This window comes from Chamaea fasciata, unplaced genomic scaffold (assembly GCF_029207755.1).
Source record: "Chamaea fasciata isolate MVZ Bird 193981 ecotype frontalis unplaced genomic scaffold, bChaFas1.0.hap1 SCAF_3, whole genome shotgun sequence".
In the NCBI taxonomy this organism is placed as follows: Eukaryota; Metazoa; Chordata; class Aves; order Passeriformes; family Sylviidae; genus Chamaea; species Chamaea fasciata.
In genome coordinates, this window is record NW_027094088.1 from 31573036 (window position 1) to 31597279 (window position 24244).

Consider the following 24244-nt stretch of genomic DNA (forward strand, 5'->3'; position numbering starts at 1 on the left):
GAAGGAGAGGTGCCCTGGATTTAACTTCTTTCTCCACACATTGGAGAGAATACATAAATAATTGCCATGGCATTTTTTAAATTAAGGTGCATACGCAGTCTCCAGTGATGGATTAAAAAGAAAAAAAAAAAAAAAGGCAAAAAATAAACTCATCACTATAAATTGATAAGAGGTACAAGGAAGAGCTCCAATGAGTAGGACAGCACTGCAATTTACAAGTTTTGCCCATTTGATTTATTTAGAGATAAATCAAATGAGAAACAGCTCTCCAGAATTATGAAACTTGAAATAGAAGCTTTGCATACAAAGCATGTGTACAAAAAAAAAAAAAAAAAAAAAAAAAGGTCAGTGATTTTTTTTTTTTTTTTTTGCTGTACCCATGCTGTGTTGACATGCTTTAACTGAAAATGCACTCGCATTTAACAGCCTCACAGTTTGGGGCCATGACCTATTACTTTGCAGGATATTTGGAAGTACTACATATGTGAGCAGAGCAATTGTATTTGCTACACTGTTGGTTCCTAACAGCAGGTCTGAGGCATTAGGCTTTCTGCTTTTGGAGCTATTTTCATTGGCAGGTCTCAGCATATGAAAGGCACAGGCATCTTCCATGAACTATTAAAAATATCTGGGTGCTGTCCACACTACTTCTGCACCATGTGAGAAAAGTACACACATGAAGGAAAATGCAAAAAAATCAAAGCAGGAGAACAAAATTAAAAGACCAGCAAAATTAAGACCTTCACGCAATAGCTGTGTGCCTGAAAACAAATGGACTATCTTGACAACTAAAGAAAACCAGCAAGACCTAATTTTCAGAAAAATGTCTTGTGTGGGGACTTCTTTAAAGCAGTAGTAAGCCATTACTAAGAGAAAAAAAAAATACAGCAGCAACAACATTTTTCTATTTTCAGTTTCTGTTGCACAGAGACATCATATAGCCACTCTGTAAAATTCAGTCTCTGCGTTAGCAGAAAATCTCATAAGCATTTGCATACTCAAAAGAACACTTCTCCCACAGCCTGAAACACAAGTCAAGTGGTCTAAGATCTGAAAATTACAACAGCAGGTCAAATCTTTTAAAACCCTAAGTATAACTGAGAAAACAGCACAAAAGGAGACTATGTTACATTATTTATATCTGTATTTTTTAAAATATGGATCAAAGAGGGGGGGTTTCTCAAGTCTGTTCCCAAAAGGATCACAGTTGTGTAAAACAGGCTTCAAAAGATAAGTTGCTGCTACAGAATAATCCACTGATAAAAAACAAAAGGTGACAAACTTATCTTAAGTCATCACCAAACAGTCTCCTGTTCTACAAAATTCTGGTAAAATATTACCACAGATCTCAATTGTAATGCCCTCAGTATTTAGTCACAGTATTAGGACCATGTTTAGGACTCCCTATAAAACCTAAAACTGGTTGACAGCTCTTAAAAAACACCTCACCAAAAAAGAATCTCCCACAAACACCATGGAGAAAGGCAGTCACCTGAAATTCCCTGTATTTAACTGTAACTGTAACTGTCAGGCCTAGTTGCACTAAGAGCCAAATTCAGTAACAGCTTATGGTCTGCAAACCTCTGCCAGTTCTCTGGCAGTGACTGCAACATGGTATTTTGTATATGCAAGAAAGTTTCTACACAACCAGCTACAACATAACCTGTAACTGCACTCTAAATACCATCCATAGAACTATGGTATTTATTTTTACAAACAATTTACTTACCAAATTGTTTTATCCAACCATAAATAATTTACAAATTCAAGACTAACAAAAACAAGGAAAAAGAGATCTGGAGCACAGGCACCCCTCTCAGAGAGAAGAGCAGGAAGAGATGAAAATTTGTTTTAGAAGTGCTTCTACTCAGAAAAAAAAATATAGTGAAATAGACCTATCCTCACTTTAGCTCTTATTTTTCAATTCTGGAAGTTAAAGTCCATTAGCAAGTGAGCAAGATACTCTCGGACATGTGGTGTGATTCCGGGGGATGGTCCTGTGCAGGGCCAGGAGTTGAACCTGATGATCCTTGTGCATCCTTCCCTGCTCAGCATAATCTGTGATTCTGAGACTTGTATGGGAAGAGCAAGAGGAAGGTAATAGGCAGGATAAACAAAAAAAGCTTACAGATTTCAAGAAACTTTCTATAGGGAGCACATGTACATATAGGGAGGAACCTAATGCACGGCTATTGCTCTAACTTCCCTGCTGAAAACTACTGACTGGGTATTGCCTTCAGCCACAGAGACTGGCAGAGCTCAAAGCACAGCCTTAAAGAACTTATCCAGTCATCTACAAATGCACAGTAAATGGGTAACTTCCCTCAGCATTTTTTTAAATGCAAGAAATACTTTTCTTGATTCTGACAGACTAAGTTTAAAAATATTGTCAAACTTCAAACTCAGTACATACATAAAACATTTCATTGATGAAGAGCACACAGGTAATTATGCAAACCCCTGGTTCTTTATGCTAGCTTCATAGGATACCTCATAAAAGGGCTTTTTTTTTTTTTAATTAAATCAGCAAGCATGCACTCAAGCATCCTTACCATAGTAAATCAATTTGTGTGTGCATTGAATGAAAGCAAATTCAAGATATAAACACACCACAGAACTGATTTCACGTAAGGCATTATTATAAGCAGTATGAAAAGGGCTTTTAAAAGCACTGTAAGAAACACTTTGACAATGCTCCTTTAAAAATTGATTTAAAGGGAGGTTGATACCTTCTTCCAATCCATCGATAGATCTGAGCACCACTGTAGCAAAGAGCACAGAACTGATTTTTATTTCAGATGTACCAGTAAGATTAAATTGATCCTTGCTCATTGTACCATATAAAAATCAACAGAAAAGCAAAAGAACATGGAAAAACCAAGGGAATCTGCAGAGAGAAAGGTCACAGATACATGGTAGTTTGAGAAAAAAAGAGAAGCCTTCTCCCCAAATGCACTCCCACATGCACTCTTCCACAACCCCATTCTATTGTTATGAAAAGCTCCTTATGATTTTAAGAGACAGGAATATGCCAAAGGCAGTATATGTTGAGAAGAAATAACAGCTAGTATAGCCACAGAGTGCAGCTTACACAGGCTGCTAGAACAGAAACCTAAAAGATAAACCTGATATTCCTACCAGTAACTTTGTTGTTTCCTGAATTACAGTATAATAAAACAGAAGTCGAACAGGACTGGCAAATTTAGAAACCAGAAGCACACACAAAGTTCAATACTCATGTTCAGGCCTCCCACTGTGACCCAGGTGCAGCCAGGTGCCCCTTCCAACCCAGGTGCCACCACTGCGTCAGTGCCACCCTTCCGCCCTCTCGAAGACAGCTGGCCATAGGCAGCTCCAGATGTCCATCTGCATAGAACAAAACGCTCAGGGTAGGACTGTAAATTTCACATCCCGTAACAATAACAGCCAATGAAACAGACCAGAGTTTTTAAGCTTTTTTGCCTCCACCAACCTTGCTCTGCTCAGAAAGGGTCTAAAACAGTGCGGAAGGCTGGAGCTGAGAAGCTGCTGTTTACCACAGGTGTCACCACTTGCTCCTTCTTCCTCCTCACACTCCTCCAGGTAAAGCCCCTCAGCAAAATGCAGTTTTCACTGCCAGGTGAGTGGGGTCTTGCCCCAGCTCCCCATCAAAAGCAGGACAGGGAGCAAAGTGCAGGAATGAGGTGGCAGCCACGATAACCAGCCCCAGCGGCATCGATGGAAGGTGTCAAACTATGGCCTGAAAATCCCAAGGTGCCCTCAGTCGGTGGGGGTGCTGAGGAGATGCTGGTCCTCCTCCCTTAACACAGGCCATGGACAATTTTGGGAATCTGCTGAAGGCACACTTTAGAATCCTAAAATCACAGAATTAGCTGAGTTGGAAGGGACCCATCAGGACCATCGAGTCCAGCCCCCGGCCCTGCACAGCACACCCCAGGAGTCACACCATGTGCTTGAGAGCATTGTCCAAACACTTCAACTCTGTCAGGCTTGCCTGACACCACTTCCCTGGGGAGCCTGTTCCAGCGTCCGGCCGGCCTTTGGGTGAAGAACCTTTTTTTTAATATCCAACCTAAACCTCCCCTGCACAACTTCAGGCCATTCCGTTAATGTCACCGGTCACGAGAGTGAAGGGATCGGTGCTCGCTCCTCCGCTTCCCCTCTCTTTAGAGAGGGTTGGGCGCATATATACGTGTATGTATTGTAATAATTATCATCTCTTCCAGGGCGAGTGCTGCAAGCCCCTTTACGTGCCCCACCACAGCATTGCTCGCAATCCTGCTGTAAGGAGTGCGGGCAGCGCGGCACTGCCCGCACATCCCGGCCGAGGGTAACGGGAGAGACCCGGCGCTGCCCTCAGGCTGCGGCGCCGCCCGCCCGGCCATGCCGGCCCCTCCCGCCCGCGGGCTCCCCCTACCTGTCCGAGCAGCCGCCAGCGGGCTCGGGCCGCCGCCGCGCCGCTCACCCCGCACCTGCCCGCGGCGGGGCGGCGCGGGGAGCCCGCAGCCTCGGCCATGCGGCGGCGGGAGCGGCGGGAGCTGGCGAGGCGGGAGGGAGCGCTGTCCTGGGCGGCGGGGACGCGCCGCTGAGCGTCCAGCGGCTGCGGGACCGGCCGGGCTAGGGATGGAGCGGGAGGAGGGGCGCGGCCATCTTTGCTAAGGGCAGCGCCGAGCGACTCTCGGCGGCCGAGGAAGTGCGGTGTTCTTCAGGCCCGGCACGGCGGGGGCGCGGCTCCAGACAAGCCTCCCGTGACCTCTGCGCCCGGGGACGGGAGCGGGTGTGGCACGGCAGCCACGCGGGAAAGCCGCGCCAGGGACCGTGCCCGCCCGCCGTGGCCCCGCGTCCCGGCGCTGACATCAGCGCCGCTGGGCCGCCGCGGCTGCTGAAGCGCCCTGCTGCCATCTTAGTTCCGGGCAGCGCCCCGGGAGCGCTGCCGCCCGGCCGGCATCTCATCCCGGGCAGCCCCGGCCCAGCGGGAGCGGGAGCGGGAGCGGGAGCGGGAGGAGCGGCGGCAGCGCCACGGCGAGTCCTTGCGCGGGCGGGCGGGCAGCGGGGCCGCGCCCGTTCCAGCGGGACACGTGGGGCCCCGTCCCCTGCGGTGCTCCCGCGAACGGAGTTCAGCTCCTGCTGCCCGGGGACCCTCGGGAGAGAGCGGGGTTTGGTGTTAGATGATGGGGAAGTAGCGGGGGGGACGACACACGGACGACTTCTCCAAACTTTCCCAGTGTTCTGCCCTTCAGCGTTTGGGCGTGCACGGTTGCACCTCCCCTTCTCCTCATAGTTTCCCTGGAGTTAAACTTTGGGCCGCCAGGAAGGTTCAGGTTAAAAAGTGGGTGCCAGATGTAAACAAACAGACTTAAGTTTTACTTGTTTTCTTCTCCTTTGATTTACCTAGTGAATCAATCACATTTCTTTGAAAGAGGAAGTTTGCACTATGTATATTTCATCTGTATGTATGTATGTGTATTAATGGCTACAGTTTACATTATGTATATTTCACACACACTGTGTAAATGATCGGCAGTTTGGGATTTTCAGAAGTTCCAGGTTGGCTGTCAAGAAATGAAGGTTAAGATGTGCTGCGCTGGACTGCGGAATCTTCGCCAAGGGCTGAGCTTCAGTGTCAAGTACTACTCTAAGCATAACCCTCCTCAAACAATGTGTCCTTACAGTAAAATTGGACCAAAAAAGTGCCACATCCTGGACTGTTCAAAAAGTACGTGCACCCACAGGACTGCACCACCTGGAAGCATCCTGCCATGCAGATTCTTTTCCTACAAGGTATGCTGCTTAAGTATAGACTTAATACCAACAACCACCTTGGCGCATCTGCTCCGGGACCCAGTCATACTTTTCGCAGGTTGAAGAAACACATTTTTCCCAGAGAATTTGAAGCAGTGGAATAAAGTTCTGGATGTCAGTTATGTTCAAGGACAGGTACCATTGTTCAGCTTTCCTATGCTGTTTTGACATAAAGCTGAATTTTGGTTAATTTTCCCACTAAATTTTTAAAAAATTGGTATCTTCCAGACTTAGGTAAAGTGTCAGGAGAAAACTGCAGGGCGAGATCGGCTAGTGTAGAGGCAAAGTGTCCAAACTGATGATACCAGGCTGTGAGCTGGCTCAAAAAAACCACTTGACTTTTCTGTGTTGACCAATAAGTCACGGTTTCCATCATATTGAAATACAATATTGACATCTTATAATCTTGCTCACACGTTCTAAACTATATTTTAAAAGGTATTTGCATTGATTTCTGTAAATAAAAATTTTGTAATTGTGTGGCAGTATATCATGCATGGAGTCAGAAAACAGTCTGAAATAATTTTAGGTCTTCTGTCTCAGTGTCTCTAATACAGATCTTGGTAGAGGTATTATAAAAGTTTAATGCAGTATGACAGCATGGAAACTTATTTATATGTATAAGTACTGTTTAAAAGGATTTATGTTTTGGTTTATTTGATCCTAAACATGTTTTCAGATGGATGCGTGGTTGTCCTAAAATTGGTTCAAATTGACAGTGTTTCTTCAGAGGTTACACAAAGTTTGTCTTGTTGTAGCTCTTTTATTTGTCAACATAAAGTAAAGAGTTCCTAAGTCTTTGTCTCAAATGTAAGCAAATGTTTCAAGGAGAACATAGGAGGTCTGGAGGGAGGAGAATGTGTGGTTCAGTTTACTCAGTGGTACTTCACTAACATAAATGTTACAAACGCTTCTCTGTGACACTGGTGCCAGGATGCAAACATGGTTTTCACCCAAAAGGAGGCTGTGCCTTTATGTTTTGGAGCAAATGTTTGCACACCAATTGTCACTGAGATCCTCTGCTATCCTGAAAATCTTTCAAGATTACTGGATTTTCCCCAGGTGGGGAGGTGTACTCTACCTCTTAATATATGCCTACACGGTGACCACCAGCTGTATATATTTCCAAATGAATGCAATGGGAACTGCTGAAAACAAAAGGAGGGCCATCATCAAAAGAGTCATAAAGCATGGAACTTGTCAAAATAAGTTGTAGATACTAAAATTTTACATAGGTATAAGGGGAGACATATATGAGATATAGATATGACATAAATGAGAGACACCTTTAAATATCCAAAAACCATGTTCAGGTCAGGAAATTCCAGAGCTAAAATTGTTTAAGGCTGGGGAAAATCATCTGTCTTGTCCCATTCTAATGCTTTCCTAAGTATCCATTTATGGCCACTGTGAGGTTTTATTTGGTTGTGTCATGTTTGGGGGATGGTGTTCTCTTACAACAACTTTTCCAGTGACTGGGGTGAGGTGGTACAACTGTGGTATCCAGCAGTTTGTTTCTCCTGACCCATCATTCAGTTGCTCCAGAGCTTGTCTAAGAGGCTTCACAATTTCTTTGCCTTGTGCCAGGTGAGAGGAAGCATTGGTCTGAACCAGTGACAGACACTCTCAGCTCTCAGCAGTGATGTGCTTTATGTTCATAGGGAGTTCCATAGCTGGAGCAGATGGTTTCCCTTCAGAGCCTACTTGAAACATTCACGTTTTGGCCCTCGTGTTTCTGAAGACAAACTAGGAGCAAACCCACAGTCCTCAATGAAAAGTGAGGATAGGATATGAAGCATAGGCTGCTTTTTAAGCTTAGACACAATCAAATCATACATTACATGTTATAAAAAGCTACTATGTGGGACCTGTGCAGTATTATGCAGTGTAATGTAACTTGTGAAGCTTACTACTTGATCAAGTGAGATTTCACAAGCATTGTTCTACTAGTTTTAACACACTTTTAACATTTCTACAATAGAAGACAGCTTTGTTGGCAGTGAGGTAGCAGAAATCTCACATTTCATGGAAAACCACATCCTTAAACTTATTCCTGATAAAATTGTTGCAGAACCCATATCAGTTCCCTGCTTCGTTCTGCACCTTATCAACATTTATATTACCACTTCTGAGGAGGTGGAGCAAGAAGCTGAATGAGCTGCTAGGACTCCTAGGTATAGGGACAGAGGTGTGGGTGGTGTTTTCTAGGAAAGGAAATGAGAAATTACACCCTAAAGACAGGAAATTATGAAAGAAAGCTGTGAAGAAGGAAAAATAACAGAATTCCATAAAATGCAAAATCTACTTCTAGAACAGGAACAAACGGATTTACTTATAATCAATTAAGAGTATGTGTTAATAGTACCCTAAATTTTGAAGAAAATACCTCAATAAATGTGTCAAGTAAAGCACGTTTGAGAGTGCCTCCCCAAAAGATGGGGAAGAGTTAAAACACATTCCAAGTGCAGTTTTTGTTTTTGTTGACATGTACTTTTGTAATAATGCAAAGGTGGTTTGGGGCCTGTGGCTCAGGGGATGTCGCCTCAATGTGTTCAGATTGGTGTGCAGTGTGCTGGCTTGTAGCCATTGTTGTCTTTCCTTACTTAGCAGGAAGGAGCGAAAGTCCCTTCCAAAAGGAAGCAAAATACATCCATAGTCACTTCAGACCTTTTGCACAAGAAACTTCTGAAATCAGAGCAAAAAAACTGGAATAACATTTCACCTACATACAAAGCTATGACAAAGAGAATCAAAGAAAAACTGGAAGAATTGCACAACATGTATACACTCAATTCAGGAAGCCCAAGGGTAAGTGGCAAGCAACACAAACATTTCCCATCACTTACTGCAAATAAAAGACAGTGAAGCCATTCCTGATTAAAAATGCTGTACTCATTTTTGTCAGTAGAAGTTTTGAATATTTTAAGAATTGTGCATAATAACAGTTTGTGTTTAGAACAGCTTATACCTGTTATGACAGTGAATTTACCTTAATTTCTCCATAGGCAAAAGCAAGTAAAGATAAAATAATCACCTGACTTTTGGATAGAGAATAAAAGATATTGTAAGTTGCAAGAGCAGTTGCAGCTGATCTGAGCCTTCTGTGAAATTTAGAGCAGGTAGAGGTAGCTTAAGCACCCTAACTGAAAAAACCTTTCTGATGCGTGCAATTCCTTCTTCAGTATGGAATATATGTATTCCATATATATGTATTTGTTACATTTATTATAATTTGTTACAATTCTGCTGCATGGAAAAATGACTGTATATAGGGATTCAAAGGAAATTAATTGTATGCTGGACTTGAAATATGTTTTTTTGCATTGAACAGATGAGGTTTGGAGAGAATGTGTACTTTGAAGAGAATGGTTGCATATTTCTTGCAAAAGCAGATGATGGTAAGGGATTTCTCTTCCTAATATGGTAGGATTCTTAAAAAAGGGTATACGTGTATCACTTAGTGTTTTTTTCTTGCATTAATGCTTGTCTGTTTTTTAACTAAAAATATTTTTATACTGTTCTCTAATAGAGTAATAATTCTAGAATCCCAAATCTGTAAAGGTGAGGGAGAGGGTTATAGTATATATTGATACTCAGGCAAGTTGCTGGACAGGAAAGAGAGAAGACACTTCTTTTCAGAGCATAACTTAACGTTTTGAAAAAGAACATCCATGCTTATTTATTTCTGAGGGGGGCTGAAAGAATTTCTAATTTTATTTATTAAAAGCAACCATGCTTTAGTTATCTGAGCTTTAAAATTGAGTATGTTTAGTAGAAGCTAAGATCTACACTTTTGAAATATTTTTAGTAATAGCTACAGGAGTCTTTTCCTTGGAACTATTTTTTTTGTTTGTTTATTTTTACAAAGTGCATTTGCAAATATCTTGCAAGACGGGTATTTAGTGTTGATAAACTCCAGTAGAATGTTTGTGAATACTGGAGACAGATTTGTTAAATACAGACATTAAGAATCACTGTTCATTTTGACAGTGTCTTAATTACAGGATTTTTTTTGCCATCTCTGGTTTTTTTTATGTAATAGGTGAAGGAAATGCTGAGATTTTATTCAGTGTTGAAGATCTCGGCTTCTCTGATGCCTTTATTAAACAGATCAGAATTTCACCAGATCAGAGATACATGGCCATCAGCTTAAAAAGTGAAAATTCTGAAGAGGCAACCTGCATTATTATGAAACTTGGTAATCTTCCTGTTGTGGAAAAAGTAATTCCAAGTGTATTTAGCTTTGGTAAGTTGTTTATAAATATCCTGTGGATCACACAAGCTTTCAACACAACATTTTTATTAGTTTAAAGATAATATGTTTGTTTGTTTCTTTGTTTAAAGTGAAGGCAACATTTTATCCTTATAGATGTTGAATTGTTTCTTATGGTTTCTTTAACGCTGCAGTTACAGGTTATCTGATATGGATGAAAGGCACTGCTTCCTGCATGCAAGTTTTCCTTCATTGTAAAAGCATTCATACACGTTACAACAGTCATGCAGATCATTGTTTCTATTGAATCCAAGATGCTGTATTCAAAATGTAGTGACATGACTGTTTGTCATATAAAAATCTTTTTGAGGTATGTTCTAGTTGGTAAACCCTTATAGCTACAACTGAAGTCACTGGTAGCTGTAGACAGTTAGCTTTGCTTGAAAAGTGTAGTACTTTTAGTACTAGTGAGTATTGGCTGGAATTTCAACTGGAATCCAGGATGTGGGTCACACTTCAGAGTCCAGTGAAGTCAGCCAGGTCCTGAATCAATTCTTTAAGAATAGATTACAGAGCTTTACGTTGCTGTTAAAAGAAGCAGAGGTGAATGAAAGTGAATGGGAAAATATTCTTTTTTAATAGTATATTAGATAATATAGCAAGAAGAGTATAATAGTATGTATACAGTGTTCCACATCTCGTACTTTGGATTATATTGCTAGATGTCATCAAGTATATCTAGTGCAATAAGCAATTTGCCTGGCAGAGCAAAAAAATAAAACTCTAGGTAAAACTTCCTTGTTAAAAAAATGAGGAGTAGCGAGAATTTAGTGTTGCGTTTCCACACTGAAGATTTTAATACCTGTTGAAAAATAAACACGCACATTTTCCAATGACATTTTACACCATACTTGAACATCCATCTAGGTTGATCCAGAAGAATCAGTACAGTTAAGAGACCAACATCCTGTTGCCTAAATAGGTGTGGCAGATAATGAGAGTACAAAAGGTGACTATCAGAATGGTAAATTCCTAAGTTAAGTCAGGTGTGAGTGAGGTACAGCAGTAGTGTCATGAAGCACAGAAGTGCCTCAGTCATGAGCAAGAGAATTAGGTCTTAGAACCACTTGCAGGGTTTGTGAGCTTGTATTGAGTGATATAAAATAGCAGGGAGACAGACAGAAGATCCTGAAAATCAAAAGCTTTTTCTAAAGAAAAACTTGGATTTTCACCCTAAAGGCTTGTTTTCATAGTGAATCCTCATCTACCTGTGCACTTTGGAGCCACATTGCCATTCAGAAAGCAAAGTGTTTGTAAAAAAAGTCAGTATTTATGCATAAGATAGCATACAGCAGGTTTTAAAAGCATATGTGTTAAACATCATTCTGTTGGCTGTAGGAGCAGCAGAGATGGCAGGAATGTGCTGGATCAGTCAAAATAACTTCAGAATAACAAGGTTCCTGTATTTATACCTTTCTATGTTGGTGAACACATACACAAGCATAGAAAACTGGAGAATTTTTATCTCAGTGGTACCCATGGTACGTGCATCATCTCTTTTCTCTACATGGCTTGTGTGCAGTCACATGCAGCAGTGCAGAGCTTATCATGTTGTTATTATCTTGCTGACTCCGTGTAAACCTCTTTTTCTCTACTGTTTTAAACAGCCACATCTCCTATTTTCCTGTTACCTCCAGAACCCACAGGGTCAAGAGCTTCCTATTACTGGGCCCTGCAACACTGACCTCTGCTCTTTTTTTTTGCTTTTTTTTCAGTACACTATGAGATTCTTGTTATGTGGTATTCAGAGAAAACATGGGAAAACCTTTTGGCTCTTACCAAAGTCCCCACAGGATGCAGAAGTGCTGTCCTCAGTTCCATGCCACCTGCAACCCACCTTTTTCAGCAGTGGCGCCAGTGTTCATGGAGCTCCCATCTTCTCTCAGTAATATTATACACTGTTCTGAATTTGATTTGCGTTTGTCTTTTTTTCCAGAATGGGCTGCAAATGATGTTCTGTATTACACAACTCAGAAGAACCTTAAATGCCAGAATGTGTTCATGACCACTTTCACTTACCAGCAACATACTAAGTTAGTTTATACAGAACAAGATGCAAGGTAATACATACCTCAAATATATTTTACATTTTATATGTAAAATATAATTGGTTTGGAAAACAAAGTGTTCATATCATGTTTCAAATAGTAAAATGTATTTTTGTGTTCTGCTGTCAGTAGTGCCTTATACAGCCTGAGAATGTGCTCTGTTCTCCTTTTGATATGTGATCAACAGAGATTTAACTTCCCTCTCTTACCTCATGAGTTCAGCTGAGTTTATAAATGTCAAGGTCACTCTCAGGTCAGCGTGTCCTTTAATGAATGTGGGACAGTTTCATACAGGGTAAATCAGACCGTGGATTTCATTTTGTTTTCTCTGCTATTGATGTCTGATACATCTTAAAAAAAAAAAAATACATAAGTTCAGGCTAATCCTTGCTCTGGGTAATGGATGAGCAAAATCATTACAACATTCCAAGGGACAGAACTATTGTTGACTGAATACCCTCTCAATAACCTTTCTTTAAGCAGTGGTTTAGGAAGACAAGAAGGCTCTTTGCTAAATTGAGCGCAGAACTAGCTTTTCAGCATTGTAGCACATGGTATATTTATACAGCATTCCATAAATATTTGTGATTATTCTTAATTCAAGTTACATATTCAGTAAAGAAATTCCAATTATACTTTCATCAGGAAAAAAAAAAAAAAAAAAAAAAAAGGAAAACAAACCAAAAAATTGCAATGGAGATGGAATAAATAAGATCTTTTTTTTTTTCCCAGCTGCATTTGATGCATAGTTTTAGAAAATCAAGCTGCACTGACCTGGCACTTCCCCACAGGGAAACTGTTGGCATAATTCTGAAGGTCACAGTCATTACAGTAAATCTACCAGAAACTTACTCTAAAGGTTCATGTGCTATTGCAGCTCATAGCTGAACTCCTTCATCGGAGATGGCAAGTCATTCTTTTGTATTGCCATTGAGCAGTTCTATTCTGCATCTCACCAGCTCTTCTAGCTGCAATCAGATATTTTTTTAGAAGCTGGAAATTTCTTGACTTTTTTTTTTTAAAAAAGATACAAAGATAAAAAAAAATTAACATTAAGGTCATAATCCTTGGGGAGAAGTGTAAAATGCATTTCAGCTCAACCCTCTTAGAGGCAGGATCAGCAGAGCTGAACTCTTGGAATCTCTGCTGAAGGCAGTGCCACATTCTTGCCAAATTCATGGGTCTTAGGCAGGAGGCTGATTTTTCCTGCAGACTTTAGCTCCCCCTCTGTGCCTGTCCTCCTAAAGATGTCAAGAGGGTACAATTAGAAAAAAACAATAGTGCTAAAAAAATTTGAGATCCTCCACCTGCAAATAATTAAAGGCACTGAAAATGCTATCTAAAGCATCCTTTTCTTCACCAGTCAAATACTCTGAATCCGAGAGAGATCATCATTGCAGCCATGGATCTGATCTGTGTGATGCAGATTATGGTACTCAACCCTGCATTTTCTTGATGGAATCTGGATCTTTGTGTTGGACAGTTTTGCTTTTAGAGACATCCACTCTTAAGGGTTCAAAATGGCAAAGAGACTGTTCTGATCCAAGGTGTGACATTCCAATTATTAAGATGACTCACAGAAATTTGAATCTGAATTTCAGCCTGAACTTCTCTACTATTAGAGACAGCCACTGGTTATCATTCAGCTTTCTGTTTCTAGATTTTAGAGGGATTTAAAACCAGTAGATAGTTCCTAGTTTCTTAGTTCCAAAATCAGTTTCTAGTTTGCAGCTTTATCACTGTCCATCTTCCCTCATATAGGCCTCTGTGGGTTTTGCCTTTTTAAATAGTAATTTTTGTCTTATTTGCTTCAGACAGTTAGGTCAGTAGCACATAGACATTTTATCAATTTATTTTTTAATAGCTCTTACTTTCGTTATTGTTGTTCCCACATGATGTCATTTATTGTTTAAAGTGTCCATTACTACTTTTTTTTAAACAGGGTTACAAGCTGAATAAATAGTTCTACATTTTGCCTGAATTTTAAAGCCTGTATGCATCAATGAGCTTCCAGTCTAGCTCAACGATGCAAAAACCTGGATTTAGTTGGGCAACAACTGAACTGCTTTCCTTGCAGATTTCAGGTCTTACACACAAGATTGAGGGGTTTTAAATCCCAGGGGAAATGCAGCAGAAGTTGGTCTGGGAGCCAAGTAGCCTGAAATTTCTCCAGTCTGCTTACAGGAATGCTGTTTCTTACCTTGCAGATGGAAGCCCATGATTCTGAAACAACTGATGTATTTTAAAATACTGATAAAATTTAAGCTTTTTCTTTTCTTTTTTTTTTTTTTAATGATTCCCTACAGATTCTTTGTAGACCTTTATTGCACAAAAGACAGGTGTTTTCTCACCATCAACAGCAACAGCAAGACAACCTCAGAAGTTTGGCTGGTTGACTGCAGACATCCCTTTGAGCCACCTGCTCTTGTACAAGCACGAACCACGGGGGTCATTTACCACATTGAGCACAGAAAGGACCAGTTGTACATTCTAACTACATACGGAGAACCTGCAGAGTATAAGGCAATTTTGACTGATAATTACATTGATAGGATTAATTTAGATACTTATTGGACATCATATAGAAATAGTAAGGTTGGCTTTTAATTGTGTTCATCACAGCTTACTGAAATGAATTAAGGGAACGAGCTGCATGGATTAAAGACTGATGGTGCTGCATGGAGTCTCACCTGTAGAAGGCCAGTTTGATCCTAAATCCTTTGACAGCATCAAGAAATGACTGTGCTTCAACAGTCATTTCCCCTATACCAAAACTTAAGTTGGTGATCTCAGTCCATGTAATCAAACCCACCTACAATTATGCTAGCCATGCTGAAGGCACTTACTGTATTACAGCCTTCTGTGGAGTAATCTTCGAGACTTGGTCTTCTCCAAATGTTACTGCATTGTTCTTCCATTCTGCCTAAGTAAAGGGAGTTTAAAAATCTCCAGTTTTAGACAGGCAAACACCCCAAATACAAATAAATATTTTTTTGCAAGAAAAATGTTCTATGAGATCACCTATAAGTCTGTACCTCTCATTTGTACCTCTTACTACCTTTTAGTAATACAAAGTTGTTTGTTTTTTTTTATAGTTGATGAAGGCACCAGTAGCTTCCAGTGGCAAGGAGAACTGGCAGTTAGTTTATGCACTGGAAAAGAAAACCAAGTTAGTAGACTTTGAGATGTTCAGTGATGACTGCATTATGTTCCTGAAGAATGCTGGTCATCTTTATTTAAATGTGATTTCTTTTGTTTCACACTCAGTTCAGTCAATAAAGGTACGTTTTAGCTCGGTTTAAGCAGCATAATATTTTTCTAGCTTCTTTTTTTGTTTGTTTTTTTGGCCTAACATAATGAAAGCAAAGATGAATTCCAAAAGTGAAAGTGGTTTGGAAACCATTAATACTGGCATTTTCATTGTTATGACTAATTGTATTACCTGTGGCTGTTTTTCGGGATTTGATGTGGTGGCTTCTTGCAGCATTTAGAAAGTTAAAGAGCAGCTATCCTGTGAGCCAGTTCTTTCTTCAACGGATTACAGTCAAGCTCTTCACAATACAGCTGATTTCTAATGTAAAGCAGAACTTAGCTCCCTAAATGCTCTCATTAGTTTTACTGAGCCTATTTTTTGTTACACTCACTGGTGTAAGCAAGGCCCCTGTCACAGGAAAAAGATTGATGTTCAGAAAACAAGTATGGACACTGTCCCATAATAAATGGGAAGAGGTGATATTGCAGTACAGTTGGTGCAATGGATTTGCCTCTCTTCTCTAGCTGTTAAATACTTGTGGATTAAAAACAAAGTGACTCAAGCCAAATCCATGATTTCTGAAGACCATTCACGTGAAATATTTAATTGATTTGTTTTCCTGAAAAATGCAGTCTGAACAACTCATAAGTTTATTGCAACAAGCTGCCAATGCTGCACTCTATACAGAAAAAGGTTTTCAACAAAGTACACTGTATGGCCTCCAGAATCTTCGTTTTTTAAAATGGCTATAGTTTATTTATTCAGAAAGGGCCTGCAGTTACTCAGGAGAACTTGGACGACTTCTGCGTTTTCAGAAGCCTCTAGCAACCTAACCCAAGTAAGTAATGGTCTGGCAGAGGGTTTGGCTATGTCCCTGCTGCTCTCAAAGAATGAATCTTGATTTCTTTCATTCTTAGCAGAGTTAAAAACCTTAAATATAATAACAGTAAGTGTCTGAGGGTGAATGTGCCAAGAAAAGGTTTTGTTCTTCACAATGGCTGGCACTAGGAACAAAGTTAAGAGGCAGGGGTTTTCAGTGGCTTAGCATTACTGAGCTAACTCACAGTAAAAGCATAATAGCTGACATGGACTTGGCTGTATAATGTGTTGAAGTAGAACTGGAAATGCAAGGAAAAATATGATCTAAAAAATAAAACTAATGCAGAATAATTTCAAATGTTTTCTTTTTAAAAATCTGCACTAATACCCATTTTAAACTGAATTTGAATTAATTTTTTGTTTTTATTTCATTGTCCAACTTTATCCAGTGGCCTCAGGGGAAAAGTTCACCAGTCTTTCACTTTTTGACTGTTTCATTATTGGATTTAAATGAAATACAGATTGTGCTACATACAAACTGAGGATAATTAATTAATATCCAAAGTCTTTTACTCCAAAGGACATATTAAGCAAAATTTGCAGAAGCAGTGTAAGAGTCTCATTTGAAATGCCATATTTTCTCAGCTACCTACGTGGGCCTGTGAATATGAATTGGAATCTCATCCTGAACTTACCACCAGCACCTGCTATTTTCAGCTCTCCTCCCCAGTACACCCCCCTAAGCGTTTTGCATATTCATTTAAAGAAAATAATCTCATTGAACAAGCTGTGCAAGAGGTACCAATTATTACGAATTGTCACACTACACGTTTACTAGCTAAAAGCAAGGTAAGATTTTTCAGTCTTTTTCCCATTCCTTTTATTCTTTCCTTCCTCCCCACCCATTTAAAGAAAGTGCATTTGGCAGGGAACAGAGATTAAAAAATGTAAAGAGCAGTTGGTGCTATAGTTACTAAACAGTGGGTGTTTTCTTCAGTGCTATAGAGAAGAACAAGAAAGAGTCGTGATTTTTTTTTTCCATTAACCTGGGTATTCCAGAGGAGATAACAGCACACGATGAGTCAAGAATCTTAGGATAAGTGAGAAATTCTAGTTGATTTAATGGTACTGTACTCCCCATGATAAATGAAAGAGGTGCCAGCTGTTGAAAAGAACACCCCACAACCAGCTGCACAGTGCAGATCAAGACAGGAAAGTTTTAACAGCCTGAGTTTAAAAATTTGGAGATGTTAATAAAGAATTTGTACTGTGGTAAGTGGTAAACTCTATTGTTAATAACATGTATTCTTGGTGTTAAAGGGGGAAGGAAGACTTGGGTGCTTTGGTAGTTTAAAAACTCCTCAGGTGTTGCACTTAAATGAATTTATACTCTGCATCCATAAGCCCACACAGCAGAGGTTCAGTCTCAGGCTTTATTTTTCAAGAGTGCTTTGTACACTCTAAGTGAAAAAAAATTACTGTAATCAAAAAAAACCACATTTTAAAATAAATAATTGAAGTTTTCATTGCCATGTGTCATTGAGATTTTTGCAATGTCCCTTATTGTAAAGCTACTCCTTCTTTTCTAGGATGAAACTTTGGTGCCAATTACAGTTTTTCATAATAAGAATTCTAAAGAACTACACAGGAGACCACTTCTAGTTCATGTATATGGAGCTTATGGCATAGATTTGAACATGAGCTTTAAAGAAGAGAAGCTGATGTTAATTGAAGAGGGTTGGATATTAGCATATTGCCATGTTAGGTGAGTCAAATATAAAATAGAAATAAGATTTTACTTTGCAGGATACACAGATATTTGTTCACGTACAACCAAAGATGTACCAAAATGAATTTTTTTAGGTACCTATACCTAATTATTCATCTCTTCTTAGATTTTTTATTTAAGTAGTTTTTAAATTTACCTCAAGGAAAAAAACCACAAGAGCACACTACATTTTAGGTGTCTTAAATCTACATGATGGCTGTATGTAACTTTTAATCTTTTTAAGTCTCATTACCTATTATCTCTTTGCTCAAGAAAAAATTCAGTTGCACGATCAAATTGCTATGACATGTTATCTCCCTCTCCTTCTGAGAACATTGTGTGCTAATGCTCAGCCTGTGTCTTCTGAAAGCCACTTACATTCCACAGCAACAACTAAGCATTTAACCTGCAACCCTTGATCTTTTATTGGCTAAATCCTCTGTCCCCAGTGGAACTACAAATCTACCAGTTTTATAAAACTGCAAGGTACAACAGGCTTCAAATTTTTCTCAGTAGCTAAGGAAGATAACAAAAGAATCGCTTTAGGGAGGGGAGGGAAGGGGAGGAATGAGTAATTGTTGGAAATACCAGTCCCAAAACAAATTCAGCAAATAAATTCAATTGGCTGTACTCAGTGGCAAGCATTGTGCTGTTCCTTCTCATGCCCCACTGAGTATCTTAAGGTGCAGGTCAGTCCTACATGAAGATGGATTCGTCATCCAAAGATGTCAGGCTAATCAAATAATCCATTTTAAACTTGAAACCAGAAGAGGAAGCTTCATGGTGGCTCAGAACCAAAATTGCGGTTGCATAGCAAGAAGTATAAATTATTTTTATAATTCTGTATTACAAAATGTAACATTTCAAGTAGCATTTGAAATTCACAAATTAGGGGGGAAAAAACCCAAACCCGGCTTTCTTACAGTCTCAGAATTTAAGCTAAGCAGAACACAAATCCTGAGAGTCTGGTGTGGAGTTCAGAAATACTGTTTTACTGTTTTAAATAAGTAATAGCGTTAGTAATGGAATTATTGGCAATGTTTTCAATATTTTCATCATTTCCTGGATAAAGAGATAATATTATCTGGTTTTATATTGCCTGCAATGAAAATGTCGTTTCCTAAAGTGTTGCTTTTCCTGTGGGTTCCAGGACACAAGCACATGAGGGCACAGAATGCCCTTCTACAGTTAGCATTTTCACCAGTCATCATGAATGGATTTATTTTATCTTCATGTTGTCTCTTTTAGCCATAAAGAGGGGTAAAGCAAAAATAGGGAGGAGTTAATTGGAAAAGCAAACTACAATGTGCTGCAGCTGTTCTTTCCTTACCTGAAGCTATGCCAGGCAATGTTTTCAACCTGAGATTCCAACTTGAATTGCATTAAATTTCAGGGGCGGAGGAGAGCAGGGCCTTGGCTGGCACAGAGATGGATGTCAGCAGAATAAACTCCAAGGTCTCCATGACCTCAGGGCTTGCATCACGCTGCTGCACCAACTGGGATTTTCTCAGCCCAACCACACAGCCCTGACAGCTGCCAGTGCTGGGGGAGTTCTCGCAGGAGCCCTGTGCAACACTGATCCAGCACTGATCAGAGCCATGGTTTTACAGGTGAGATTATAGCACTAAGCCATATTATCTGTCTTATTGTACCACTTTCAGAATTGGGGACATTCCAGTTCAAAGCTCACTCTCCTCCTTTGTTTGAGAACACCTTGACTCAGATATTCAAGGTCCTCTGTTTTATTTGCCAACTTTTTTTTTTTTTTTAATGGCTTCTAAGGCTCCTTTTGTAGATGTTCTAAATACAATGATGAAAACTCATCTCCCACTGACAATTGAGGAACAAGAAGAATGGGGAAATCCATTAGAAGATGAAAAATGTCTGAAGTATATCAAAAGCTATTGCCCATTCCAGAATATTAAGCCACAGGTAAAAGTATGCTTTCTGTGCAGAATACTACAGGCATAAAGTGTAATGGTTTATAAGAAAATCAAAAGCAGCTCACTGAAATTTTAAAAAAACCTCCAATATAATTTTTTTCAGTAATATTCTTAGCAATAGTTGGAGTCGCAAGTGAGTACTGAAATTAACTCAATGCCTTCTCCTAAATGATATAGATTTCTAAACTTGCTTTTGTTTTAGGACTTTCAGGAAATAATAGATTGCTCTATTGTATAGCAAATCTTGAGATACAGAATGCCTTCTTTTGGGGGGGAGTTTTGACATTCTGCTGGGTTTTGGTGGTTTTTTCGCAGACACAGGAGGAAGGAGGTATTTTACACTGATTTAATACTTCTCTAGTGGTATTAAACACTGAAAGGGAAGAGAACCTATAGCTTTGACATTGTCATCCCAAGGGAAATCTCTATTTTACAATGTGTTAGCTGTGTTGCTTCATTAAGTAAAATTCTTAGTATTTATAAAAACCAACTTCTGTGCAGAAAGATTGCAAAAATAAACCTCAACTATTGTTCTAAGGTCAACTATTCCATGATTATTACTCCCTTTTTTTCCTTTTTTTGCAATCATCAGCAAGCAGACAAGTATCAGACCTTTACCAGTGGGGAGAGGATATTTTTATGACCTTTTGCAAGTAGATTATGCCCTACTATGAAGCCATTTTTCACACCAAAATACTTTTTGCAATTAGAGTGATAAATTACACTAAGTAATTATGTAACAGATGAGTTTTTAAATAAACTCTAACAAGTTGCATAGTAAGAGAAAAATGTGTTACTCTGTGAGAAAGAGCAGTTGTCAAGTGTTTAACTGGTTTTGGTTTTTAATCTCAGTGCTATCCATCAGTTTTTATCACGGCGTATGAAAATGATGAACGGATACCACTAACAGGAATTTTACAGTATGTTCAGAAACTCAGGAGGGCTGCACTAGATCATACCAGCAGAACAAGTAAGAAAGGTAAGGATAAGAATATCACAGATAAATGGAGTTAACTGAACCAAAATCTTAATAGGTATGTAATCATAGAGATTGACTCCTCCTTAAATGAATTCAAACACAGTCCCATATCATCAGCTCCACAGCTGACTCAGGACACTCCCTGAGATGCAAAAACATAAAGACTGGGAGCCTGTGAGTGGAGCTCACTCTTTCCTAGGCCTCCACATAGGGCAATTGTTGGACAGTGCAAGGTGAGCCCATGCTGTCAGTCCACCTGCTGACAGGGCCAGGCTGCATTCCTCAGCAACTCTTGGAGAAAAATCTTATTTTTACTGCTATACAAAAAAAACTACTTTTCTCACTGTGGTAAAGCTGCAGGTCCTTAGTCCAAGATAGAGTGACAACAAGGCCAAGGCACAGGTGCTTTTATACCTGAAACTTAACCCTAGCTTTGGGAGTTTCCAGCAAAAAGCACATTCAAGCCTGACTATTTTCTTGTACCATCCAATCTGGAGAGAGGCTTTTACCATCATTACCAAAAGAGATCTTGAATAACCTTTTCTGCATTTCATGATGCCCTGTCTCTGAGCAGCACAACTGCAGTGGTTGAGAAATTGCAGTAGGTGCTGTGGTTGCTGTTGTGCTCTTTGTGCAGGAAGAAAAAAGCATGTCTTTCCAAAAAAGAGAGAACAAACACACTAAGTAGATGAATATTTTCCAGATACGCAGTTATTAGAAATACAAGTCATTCATTCAGAAAGGCCTTCTACAATTCTCTTTTTCTTAAGGAATAATAGAAATTCTGTCAGGACAAGAAAGCAGAATTAGCTATCCTTAAACAATTCACATACCCACTTAACTTTTTCCTTGTTCATTCAATGTAAAGTGATCACCAGCTTCATTGTTCCAGGAAATTGGATTCCTAATATCATCCTAAATGTCCAGGCAAGTGGCAGTCATTGTGATTCATCCTGGGAGCACTCACTGAATGAGGTATGGTCCCTTTATTGCAGAGCTCCATAACGTGTGGCAGGGATGTGTCCCCTCAAGGGATACTTCATGGTTGGGCAGTCATTGAATGTATCTTTAAACCCTGAAGAAAAACTGCCAGAGCAACTGCTGATTTTACATAAATATATATATATATATATATATATATACACACATATATATATGTATATAAAACCCAGCAATCTTTATATATAGTTATATATTTTTTATACTTATATATACTTGTACAGAAATAAAAGAGACAGTGACAGGACCAGATTATTGAAATAGCCTTAAAATAGTGTTCAATTCCCACTGTAATGTGCTAAGAGCTTTGAATGAAAGGCTCCAAGTTGTGCAAAACATCATTTCAGCAGGAAAAGTCTTGTTCTGTAGAGTATTAAGTGCTTAAAACTGTCATATTATTTACTCCCATCTTTCTCATGTGTAAAACATACGGGATGGGTTGGATCTTTACATTTTGAAATGCATGATCTGTGCTATCAAAGCTATTACAATTAGCTTTCAAGATTTTGCACTTTATACAAGCATGCTTGTTAAAAGCAAAATACTGCCAAGGCCAGACATATTTTTACTGATGTCTCAGACTGTCACAGTTGGATACAAATTTTATGACTCTTAATTTTAACAACTCCTAGAAAATGTTCATTTGGTGGTGGTGGCAGTTATTCCCAAAATGAATTCTTTCAAGAAAAGCTACATGCTGTCTTAGGGCAAGGTATTCCTTAGCATTAATATAGGAAAGAAAGATGACTAGAATAGCTGCACAAGAGCCTGAAAGTTTATAGTGCAAAGAACTTTACTTTGTAATAACTTATTTTCATTGTTTTAGGTTGCAAGACACCTTGCTTTTCTGAACAGAGAACTTGAGGAAGTGTGCCATCCCCAGCATCACAGCAAATCCTGCAAATAACTCTGAAACACACTGACCGCCTGAAAAACTTAGGGTCAGATTTGGATTTGTATGGAAAGCAAACACCTCCTCCAGAGGATCTCTCCTCTCAGATCCCTGCTTGATCGGCACAAGCACACAAAGCTGGGTGTGGCACTGCCTTACCAAAATACAGACCAAGAACTGGGTTTCTGCCCTGCCAGGCTGTGCAGAAGCAGCTGCCAGCAGCAATGAGTTTGTCCAGCAGCTCTGTCCATGTGAGCCAGCAGAGCAGCGCTACACGGGCGGGGCTGGAGCAGAGCAGTGGGCACGTGGAGCCTCACAGGAGTGCCACAGGCACCTGGCACAGGCAGCCTGCCTACCCAAGGCATCTCTTCCAAGGCCACGTCTTACACAAGGCAGTAGAACTCCTCTGAGGCATCTGGCATTGAGGTCTCGCTACTTCCAGAACTAATCCCCACGTGCAGGTGATGGTGACTGCTGCCCTCTCTATCTGCACAGCAGCTGTGGTGTACTGATCATGTAGTGGGATTGACCAAACTGCAAAGAAAAGCACTCTCAGGAATGGGAATTTTAGCAGAACTCTGATCTGATTACATTAATAATCTTGCATTTACCTTACCTAGCATGGTAATCTTAAGAAGGAGGTGCCAAAGTCCCTCAGGAGGACAAGATTAGTGTGCCAGATGATGCCAGAGTATCTCCAGAGGATAAAACAAAAAGAATGCCCCACGAAAGCAGCCCGATTCATAGCTTAGCTGCCCTCGGAACAAGGCACAAACCGGCTGTGCATTGCTTCTTAAGAGATGTGTGGTGCACACCCAGAGCCACATCAACCACTGCAGGTGCAGCAAATGCAAATCAGAGCACATGTCCAAGTGTGACATTTGGTAGGGTTGGTTCAGGTGCTTCCTCTGAACTAAAGTACACACCCCTCACCTCAATCTTAGGGCAGGAAAAGAAATAAGAGGATGCAAATGTATTCTAACTCAGCAAGGAGGGGGAGAATCCACTGGAAATGCAGTTATGAGTGTGGAATTAGGTATTAGCTATATTTTGTTCTTTTTCTTACTAACTCTGAGGATAATCAGAGATGTTAGATTTGAGAGAAGAGGTAAAACATCACAACAGTATACTCTAGTCTTGCTTGTGTTCACCTATCTTAACAGATACAGGGCCACCCCTTTGGAGTAAGTTTTACAAATCTGCAGACTTCTAAAAAGTTACAGTGAACTGCCACAGGCCTGGGATTCCACAGGAGCACTTACAGACCATCAACTCCAGGGTCAGCACCCGGAAAACAACTGTTCCCTCTCCTCCCAAAAATACATGCTTAAACAGGACAGTTTTTCAGAACAGGTTTACTTTTCTTCTCCACAGACCCTAAGGGGGAGTTTATACCATTCTTTTTCCTTTTCATCACAAATACAGATACAGGACAACTACGTATCTGTTTTTTCAGGACATTTATTTT

The 24244-nt window shown here is 39.9% G+C and overlaps 2 protein-coding genes across 4 annotated transcripts in view; one reads left to right on the forward strand and one right to left on the reverse strand.

The window, feature by feature from the left end:
- CAMKMT (calmodulin-lysine N-methyltransferase) overlaps positions 1 to 4719 on the reverse strand; it is a 211338-nt gene extending 206619 nt beyond the window's left edge. The window contains exon 1 of the mRNA XM_066178491.1: positions 4418 to 4719. Within this exon, the coding sequence (XP_066034588.1) occupies positions 4418 to 4516 (99 nt within the window). The 5' untranslated portion in view covers positions 4517 to 4719. The remainder of the gene's footprint in view (positions 1 to 4417) is intronic.
- A 274-nt stretch (positions 4720 to 4993) lies between these two features.
- PREPL (prolyl endopeptidase like) lies at positions 4994 to 24227 on the forward strand. 3 transcript variants are annotated; one of them, XM_066178492.1, is made up of 14 exons: positions 4994 to 5781; positions 8410 to 8610; positions 9134 to 9200; positions 9845 to 10048; positions 12012 to 12135; positions 14430 to 14646; positions 15219 to 15404; positions 16841 to 17044; positions 17785 to 17960; positions 19357 to 19573; positions 19746 to 19895; positions 20759 to 20885; positions 21754 to 21860; positions 22711 to 24227. In XM_066178492.1, exons 1-14 carry the CDS (start codon positions 5563 to 5565, stop codon positions 22789 to 22791), a joined length of 2280 nt encoding a protein of 759 aa, XP_066034589.1. In that variant the 5' UTR covers positions 4994 to 5562; the 3' UTR covers positions 22792 to 24227. The 3 variants fall into 3 exon arrangements, with proteins under 3 accessions (XP_066034589.1, XP_066034590.1, XP_066034591.1); XM_066178493.1 differs by having other exon boundaries at positions 8413 to 8610; XM_066178494.1 differs by having other exon boundaries at positions 4995 to 5781; positions 21778 to 21860.
- The last annotated feature ends 17 nt before the right edge of the window (positions 24228 to 24244 follow it).

Coding starts and splice junctions, on each gene's coding strand:
- PREPL (XM_066178492.1), top strand. CDS start 5,563: ATGAAGGTTAAGATGTGCTGCGCTGGACTGCGGAATCTTCGCCAAGGG. Junction 17,961..19,356: donor TTAGCATATTGCCATGTTAG/GTGAGTCAAATA, acceptor ATTAAATTTCAG/GGGCGGAGGAGAGCAGGGCC. Junction 19,896..20,758: donor TCCAGAATATTAAGCCACAG/GTAAAAGTATGC, acceptor TTTTAATCTCAG/TGCTATCCATCAGTTTTTAT.